The sequence below is a fragment of the Asterias amurensis genome, chromosome 20, assembly GCF_032118995.1.
Source record: "Asterias amurensis chromosome 20, ASM3211899v1".
In the NCBI taxonomy this organism is placed as follows: domain Eukaryota; kingdom Metazoa; phylum Echinodermata; class Asteroidea; order Forcipulatida; family Asteriidae; genus Asterias; species Asterias amurensis.
In genome coordinates this window covers 11883859-11893026 of record NC_092667.1, presented here as the reverse complement: position 1 = coordinate 11893026, position 9168 = coordinate 11883859, and the positions used below count along the sequence as shown (strand labels likewise).

At 36.5% G+C, this 9168-nt stretch overlaps 1 protein-coding gene across 1 annotated transcript; it reads left to right on the top strand.

The window, feature by feature from the left end:
* Positions 1 to 506: 506 nt before the first annotated feature.
* LOC139952362 (meiotic recombination protein SPO11-like) lies at positions 507 to 8804 on the top strand. The gene is made up of 12 exons (XM_071951474.1): positions 507 to 677; positions 1484 to 1597; positions 2072 to 2160; positions 2886 to 2952; positions 3120 to 3228; positions 4261 to 4347; positions 5452 to 5488; positions 5740 to 5849; positions 6174 to 6273; positions 6561 to 6598; positions 7040 to 7228; positions 7561 to 8804. Exons 1-12 carry the CDS (start codon positions 514 to 516, stop codon positions 7678 to 7680), a joined length of 1224 nt encoding a protein of 407 aa, XP_071807575.1. The 5' UTR covers positions 507 to 513; the 3' UTR covers positions 7681 to 8804.
* Positions 8805 to 9168: the final 364 nt, after the last annotated feature.

Sequence of the window (9168 nt, the reverse complement as noted above, 5' to 3'; positions counted from 1 at the left end):
GCAAGACTTTTCTGTGCTTAGCGTATTTGTGTGCTTATATGCTTTATGAAACTTTACCCTGCTCTTATTAGATGGAATTCAGCCCTCACAATCCGTAATACAGTTGTGACGGATCTACTACTGTCGATTTCTAATAGTGCCTCAATTTTATATGGCGCCCTCTTGCGAAAAATGAGGGCGCTGACGGTGAGACTCGTCTATCTTTATCAGAGGGGGTAGTAACTGTCTAGTATAAAATCAACAACAACAAATGCTCCAAAGTGAAGTAGTTATTTCACAAAGTACTATCTCAACTTTTCATATTAGTCTTAAAATGCTTTTGAGTATTTCGAAATTAGACTGAGATTATGATTCGTTGTGAATTGTTTGTTTTGTTCTTATTTTTGTTCCGAATTGTGATAATGAATTCGTCCGAAACTTTGGAAGATTACGTCACTTGCCTTCGTTCGCGCACGCGTTATGTACGCGTCACAGCTGTTTAATTTTTTTAGCAGACGACACAAAGAGTTCAAAATGGTGGAGAATGACGAAAGTGTCAAATGGAAAAAGTTGAATGAATTACAAGAGTATTTGTTACGAGAAGAACAGCTAAAGCAGATAAAAAGACGGTGTCTGAGTGATAGAAGACAGGGGGATGAATGTGGACAGTCAACACTGAACACTGGCCACGTCAAAAGGTACATAAAGAGGGAGAAATTTAGCCCCATTTTTACTAGTGCTAATCCACTTTGCATACTTTGTATATGGAATGTGTATACCCTTGTTGTTGTGGATTGGCACCAAACAGAAAACTGTATGAACAATAATGTGTATGAACAATGATCAGTGATGCAAGTCGACACAAAAAAAAATTTAGTTGTGCACTGTACTAGTACTAGTACAGTAGCCTGGTAGTACAAGTCTCCGGGGATAGGTTATAATTGTACACCACACCCGACAACCGGACAAGCAACTAAACTGAAGAGTTCTTCAAAATTTTGCAATTTTCTGAAAATTGTAGTTGTACTGCCCCCGATTTCACGAAGCGCTGCGACGTGTCGTAAGTGCAGGTTGCGACCGGTTACACGTCGTAAGTTGCAAACTCGTCGCAGCCGCGACGTGTCTTACTAGGTCTGCGACCCATCGCAAACCCTACTGTCTAGTGTGAAATTGAAACTGGATGGTAGGATTTTAAGGCATGTCTACATTGAAAAAAAGGCAGTGGATATTTCATCAGCTCCTTGGAATTTTGAGGTTCGTAAGGTTCCTAATTGCAGTTGGCAAATAAAAACTTTTGAATAATTTTACTGATGCAGAATATTCAGTATTTTATATGATCTCAAAAATGCTACTGGACCTTTTGAAATGAAGAGGTTTAGTTTGATTGTATATTGTGATTAAAACAATTGAATGGTTTCAAAAACCAAAGGTACATGTTTCCTTTAAAATCCTTGCCCTTTGGGATTTTAGCTCATCCAACCAGTTTAATCCCATAATATTGCAGGGAAGAAGTCTTAAGGCGATTGGAGAGAACATTTGTGGACATAGTGACAAGTTTATCCAGCCATCGAGCGCCAGTACTATCATATAACAGCAGGACCAGATGGGATAACATTCAGTAAGACTCTTATCAATTTGTTGTCTTTTAATATATGCATTCTTAAAACTGAAAAATACGATGTTCAAAAGTAATATCTTCCAGGAATTCCTATCTTCCAACCCTTCAAGTAGAATCAAATCCTGCAATTTGGCGAAGTAAATTCTTCACTGCCATATCTTGTGGACCCTGGTTTGAATCGCAGACCGGATCCTTGCATGTTGTTTTCAGTCCCTACTTATGTGGATTTTTCCTATTGTTGGGGGGGGGGGGGTTTCCTCCCACAAAACTTGACATTTCTTCATCATCTTCTCTCTACAGGTATCTTCAGACCTACATGTCACAGTGCTGGTCGCTTTGGTCTCTTGGGTTTCCTTACCAGAAAAATACAAAAATAATAATAAATGCACACCTTGTTATTACCTTCATTTCCTTCAATCAGTCAGTGTGATGTATTTTGAATAAAGAACTACCTTATCATTTTGATTTCTTAAGGTTCAATGATGATGTTGGACTGGAGATGAGAGACAATCCTGCTCTCACCGAGGTCCGATTTGATTCAGCTAATTCCATCAATAAGTTTGGTAAGTATTTTTATTTTCACTGGAACAAAAATAATGTGAGCATTCTACGGGGGAGAGAAATCGTTCTTGATGAGTGAGATGGATTTGATTTCAATGCTATTATTTTGAAGGCCTGTCATGGTCGAGCAGTTTAGATCATCAAATTCAAGTTCTGGTGGTTTAGTCATCGGATTGTTGGTTCGAATCCCTAACATGGACACTTCTGTCCTTGAGCAAGATGCTTTGCTATAACTGCTTCTCTTCACCCAGGGGTTAAATGGGTACCTGCGAGGGTAGAGGTTGAAATTGCGTATGAAAAATCCTTTGGATCCCCGGCAGCTTGGGGCTGTATACTCTCCAGGGAGCTGAGAAAGATAACATGAATGTGATTGACCCAAAGACCAGGGGTCGATTTCACAAAGAGTTAGGACTAGTCCTAGGAGATATACAAATTGCATGGATAGTCCTAAGTTAGGACGAGTAACTGGTCCTAACTCTAGATGAGACTAGTCCTGACTCTTTGTGAAATCCACCACAGGGCACTAATGTAAAGTGCATTGAGGCGGTTAATGTAAAATGCGCTATAATATAAGAACTAGTTTATATTTATTATTTGTTATTATTATCTGTGACTCAGAACTGTCTTCAGTTTCTAGGAAAACAATAAGTGTTCACTTGTGACCAATCAAGTCATACCAATTATTATTCAAAATCTAAATCACACAAATGGTTTTTATTGACTGTAGGTGTGACTGTGAAGGTGATGGCAATGTGTTACAAACTGGTACAGAGTAACGCCTACTCAACAAAGAGGTGAGTCGCTTAAGATGTGATCTGCACATTTATGATCTGGGCCCAATTTCATAGAGCTGCTAAGCACACAAATTTGCTTAGCATGAAATTTCTTCCTTGATAAAAACAGGATTGCCAACCAAATTTCAATTATACGAGTTTGATTTTCAAGTGGTTTTGATTTCCAGGGATTTATACTACAACGATACCAAGCTGTTTGGGAGACAGTCGATGCTTGATGGTGTCTTGGAGAATATTTGCTGTATGCTGACTGTACCCAGGAGGTGCCTCCATGTGGTAAGGCATCATAACAAGTTTTAAAGACACTGGACACTGTTGGTAATTGTCAAAGACCAGTCTTCTCACTTGGTGTATCTCAACGATATGCATAAAATAACGAACCTGTGAAAATATGAGCTCAATCGATCTTCGAAGTTGCGAGATAATAATGAAAGAAAAAACACCCCAGTTGTCACACAAAGTTGTGTGTTTTCAGATGCTTGATTTCTAGACCACAAAATTTAATTCTGAGGTCTTGAAATCAAATTCGTGGAAAATAACTTCTTTCTCAAAAACTACATTACTTCAGAGGGAGCTGTTTCTCACAATGTTTTATACTATCAACAGCTCCCCATTACTTGTTACCAAGTAAGTTTTTATGCTAATATTTGTTTTGAGTAATTACCAGTAAAAGATTATCCAAGGATACCTACACTACAAATGATTCAAGAATTTTATGATTTGTAATCTAAGGAGCCAGTCAGAATAGTCATTGTTAAAGATTTCTGAAAATCGAATTCCAATTTTTTATTTTAAAAATACATAGGGTGCGTTCGATTAGCTTCCCTGGGTTGACCCTGCGGCGCTCACTCGGGTGAGCCCCTGACGAGAGCTAATCGAACGATCACACTCGCCCTCTCGTGGTGAAGTCATGCACCTCGGGTCACCCCCAAGTGACCCACTCCACAAGCAGGGCACTGGGGGCTGACCCGGTTGAGCCCCTGGAATGACGTCAAAGCTATTTGAACGTACCGGGGGCAGACCGGGGTCGACCCAGGGAAGCTAAACGAACGCACCCATAGTTGAAAAGAAGAAGACAAAATACCTAGCTGGCTGAACTGGCAGGATCATTCCTGACTAAACTACAAAGTTGTTTGTTTAAGCCAAAAAAGCCATTGGAAACAACTGATGTTGGAGACCTTGTTTTTCAGAGCTGCAAAAAAGGACCGCTTTGTCTGCTGCCGCCCGCGTCTCGAAAGTCTCCCATTCAGATATTGCCTAAAGCTCGCAAATAAACTGGTTGGGTTTTGTTGTTTTTGGTTTTTTCAGCTGGCTACATCCAAGGGTTTTATTGCGGGCGATCTGAAATACACGGAGGTTGATGGGAATCACATAGATTGTAGCTCATCAGGAACTGTAAGTTGTACACAAAATTTATTTACAAAATTGTCAGAAACGCTAAAAATGCCAAGTTAGTCTTAAGCAGGCATGATATTTTTCCTATTTTAGTCTGATTTTCTATTTATTTTGCCCTTGGGAACAACTATAGGAAAGCCTCCTGACTCACAGCTTATTTGTTACAAGTTTTCATTATCATTGGTCATGTTTATTCTTTGCTTGTATTGTACTACTACCTTTTTGTCAAAATGATTCTGTCCTTTATTATTACGAGTACCAAAACAATTGTAACATTGATTTGAATTGAATTGCGAAATGTTGTGAAGCTATGGGACTGTGTAGATAGAGTTTTGCTTGCTTTTGTTTTTTAAGGTTTGATTTCTTTGGTCTCTTTGTTTCTAATGTCACTATTTTTGTCCAAATGATTCTTTATTTTGTGATTTGTACGGAAATAAGTTTTACATTGAATTGAATTGAATTGAGTTGTGAAAAGTTGTTAAGTTATAGAATTGTTGATAACAAGTTTTTCTTGCTTTTGTTTCTATGCTCTTATTGCTTGAATTTTCATTTTTTTCCAATTTCCTATGATTCTGTGTTTTCTTTGACTATGGAGATAAACATTGAATTGAATTAAATTTAATTTAATTGAATTGTGAAATGTTTTGAAGTTATGGAACTGTGGATAACAAATTTTTCTTGCTTTTGTTTCTTAGGTTAGGTTTCTATGTTCTCATTGCTTGAATTGTCTTTTTTTCCCAAATGATTTTGTATTTTCTTATGGGACTGTTGATATAAGCATTGAATTGAGTTTAATTTAATTGTGAAATGTTTTTGAAATTATGGACTGTTGATAACAAGTTTTTCTTGCTTTTGTTTCTTATGTTAGGTTTCTTTGGTCTCTTTGCTTGTATTGTCACAAATTTTGTCCAAAACCAAATGATTCTGGGGGTTTTCTGATTGTGACTACAGAAATATATGTTAAAATGAATTGAATTTAAATGAATTGTTAAATGTTGTGAAGAGTTGTGCTTGCTTTTGTTTCTTAATTGTAAAGTGATTTGTGCATTTTGACATATGTGCCTCAAGTTGTTTGCCTATTACTTTTATTTTCTTGCCTTGCAGGGTATTCTTGTTCCAGCTCATGTTGAAGGAATTAACAGTATCCTTTTTTTTCTATCAATTTAATTTCCTTTCAGTTACTCATAGTTACTCTTAGTTGCTCTAAGTTATTTCAAGTTAATTCTTAGTCACTGACATTTTGATCCCAGTAAAGTGTTTCAACCCATTGAAGAGTTGTAGAATTATTACCCAACATGTCAATGATTTCTGAACAAACAAACATTTCTACAAGTGAATACATCCCCCATTCCCGTTGAGTGTTTTTCCTTAACAATGGATCCTCTCTACTAGACATTCAATCTAGAGCTCGCTTCATCCTGGTGGTTGAGAAAGACGCAACTTTCCAAAAGATTCTTGATGATGGGTTTCTTCAAGATTTAGCGCCTTCAATCATGATCACTGTAAGTGTCTCACCTAACTTAATACCTTATACTGTTAAGTATCAAAATCTCCTGAAAGGGAAATTACACATTGTGTAGTCACTCTTAAAATTAATGGGAACAAAAACTATTATTGTATATCATTTTCAGAAACATTTTACTTTGGAGTAATTTGGTTATAAAAGTATAAACAAAATCTCAGTTTTTATGCCGTAAAATTTGAACCTAAAAAGTGTAACTGCAGTAAATTAATCAAACCTTCCAAAAACTAGAGGTGTACTTTGCCTTTTTGTACATTCTAGATACTACGGACACTAACTGTTGTTGTTGTTGTTGTTTTTCTAGGGGAAAGGATTTCCTGATGTAAACACTCGCCTGATGGTTAGAAAGCTCTGGGATGTGCTACAAATACCTGTACTTTGTCTGGTTGATGCAGATCCTCACGGTAGGAATTTGTTTCTCAACTTTTGAATTTGTTTTCACCTCACATTCTCACAATTTTTAAAAATTTGATGTTTGTTTGTAGTTGCTGTGCACCTCTGAAAAATTGTGTTTCACTGAGAGGTCTCTCCAGAGTAAATAAGAAATAAATAAATAAAATTATGCCAATAGTGCAGGGATAAGGTTGGCACAGTGGTTTTTTTCCTGTCTTTCATTTCTTTGACCCCGGTTTGAATCCCAACCAATATTTTATTTTTTTAAATATTTGTATTGTGTGACTGTATTCTTCAGGTTTAGAGATACTCTGTGTTTACAAGTTCGGATCAAGGGTAAGACAGTTTTCTTTAGCTCTTTAGTTTCTTTTGTTCCATATTAAATTTGTTTAAACTTGTGTAATGTATTTATGTGATCTCTTGAATTACATTCCTTGTGCTTTCCACTTTTGTGATGTAAACTTTGGACACTATTTAAAAAGTCATTTATTGCTATTGTTATCATTATTAACTCTTTCCACTTATTTCTCGGTGAAATTTTTAAATATTATTGCCCATGATTTTCACCTTTATTTTTTACACCCCTAAATTATATTTTGTTCTTGTCTTGTAAAAATAATTATTTGTTTCAAGATTTTGTGATGTATTTTGTAAGTTTTAATGTATTTTTTTATTATTATAACGAATCCAACCATAAGTGGTTGCTAATAAAATGAGCTGTACCTTAACTTATGCTGAAAGTCAGAATTAACATCTGTTTTCAATGTTTTATTTCAGTCTATGGCGTACGAGTCTCGCAGTCTAACCGTACCCTGCATCCGATGGCTCGGTGTTCTGCCCTCAGACATCCAGAGGTTACAGGTCTCAAGAGATGTCTTGATTCCACTGAATAAGTCTGATCTTCGGAAGGCCAAGGAGCTCATGAAAAGACCCTACTATCAACATCTCCCTGACTGGATGAAAGAGGTACGTGTACAGGTCCCAAAGCGCCGTATGGGCGCTCTCAATAATATTTGTATCACTTCCGGGGGTATACGCGATTCGTCCTGCACAGTTTTAGTCAGCGTTCTGACACTTTTGTTGCCCCTTAGTTGTAAGTTGCTTTAGAGGTGGATTATAACGGCTCCTTTAAAGGTCTCATTGTCCATGATGAATATGAGTCTGTGGTGGTAATGTGCTCCAGTCTTTATCTTTAATAACTGTTTTGGGTTTGATGGAATATACCCCTGGTTTAAATGAATATACCCCCTAAGTGTGCAAATGTGGAAATAAATATTGATTTCCCTTTTTTTCTACAGATGCAAATATTGTTGGATATGGGTAAGAAGGCTGAGACCCAGTGCCTGACTGCCATCTCGATAGACTACCTGACCAAGGTGTATCTCCCAAACAAGATCAGGTACGGGGGATGGATTTAAAGGGAAGGTACACATTTGCTAATTACTCAAGATCAGGTATGGGGGGGGGTCGGATTTAAAGGCACTGGACACCTTTCTTATTATCAAAGAAAATCTGTGAAGTTTGGGCTCAATTGGTCATCGGAGTTGCAAGAAAATAATAAAAGAAAAAACTTGCTGCACAAATGTGTGTGCTTTCAGATGCTTGAAAAAGACTTCAGTCCTGAAGTCGTTTTCACATTCAAAAGTTTTAGTAAGAAATTACCTCGTTCTCCTAAAGTGTCCAGTGCCTTTAAGGGATATGTCATTTACAACAAATCTCTAAGAAGAATGAACTGTCACATACATTTTTCTAGGATAGTATAAGTCAGAAGAATGCCTCTTGTGGAAACAAGGTGGTCATTTGAATTCATAGCTTCTTTTTGTGTTTTTTTCTTTTTGCTTTCCCCCCTACTTTTTCTTACATACAATTATTTAACTAGGGTTACTAATTATATGTTTACAATTGGTAACATTTCTGCTTTTGGTTTGGATAAGCTTTTTCTTTTATCTTCATGTACTTGTTTCCTTTTAGTTTTTTTTTTTACGGTCAACTTGGTCAGTGCCTTCATCAGAGCCCGAAATACATTTTAATTATAAGTTTAGTTTGTAGGACAGTTTGTATCTCGTGAACTTGTAGGATAAGTTCACTATTTTTGTGTCACTTTGAAGTGAATAATTAACAAGACATGCTCACTTTATCCGGCACCAGCCAATGGACCCTTCCACTTCAAACAGGAAGTTTATACATAATAAATATATGTAATAAGAGTTGTATATGACCAAATTTAATATATATATATTTAAAAACTCATATAACTATTTTCCAGTATGAAATATTTATGTTTCCACCAAACCCGTGTGTTCAATTTTATGAGTTTTTATGAACACTTATTTATAGTTTTTTAATTGCCTCATTGTTAAAATTGCCTAGCTATCAACAAATTAGTATTTATTCAACTTAAACAAAGTTACTCAGAGATTCATATGATATGCGATTTTACACTTGAAATATTATTTTATTCTGTTCTTAACCAAACTTGATAAACTTATAAATGAGCAAATTATAAAATGATATTAAATATGAATTTAACTGTCGGCAGACTCTATTTCCAATGCATGTTTTTCAGTGAGAGGAGTTGAAGAACAAAAAAAGACCAAATTGTACTCACATGAGTCGTCCCCCCCCCCCCAAAAAAAAAAAAAAAACCTTATTGCCAAACCATCCCCCCAAACCCTAACCCCAATACCCATCACTACTCCTACCCCAATCCGCACAATACCCAACTATTATTCCAAACCCTAACCCTTACCCAAACAATATCACAAACCATTACTCCAACACCACCCAACCGACATGACCGAACCCTTATCCCAAACCCTTACCTTAACCCCAAACCATTGTCCCTATAAACCCACATTATCCCAACTTATCATAACCCATAAACCATAATCACTGTAGAGGTCCAC

Bases quoted from the DNA above. Each gene is read 5' to 3' on its own strand.
- LOC139952362 (XM_071951474.1), top strand. From the start codon at position 514: ATGGTGGAGAATGACGAAAGTGTCAAATGGAAAAAGTTGAATGAATTA. The intron at 4,348-5,451 runs GTAAGTTGTACA...CTTGCCTTGCAG, and splicing joins ATTGTAGCTCATCAGGAACT to GGTATTCTTGTTCCAGCTCA. The intron at 6,274-6,560 runs GTAGGAATTTGT...TGTATTCTTCAG, and splicing joins GGTTGATGCAGATCCTCACG to GTTTAGAGATACTCTGTGTT.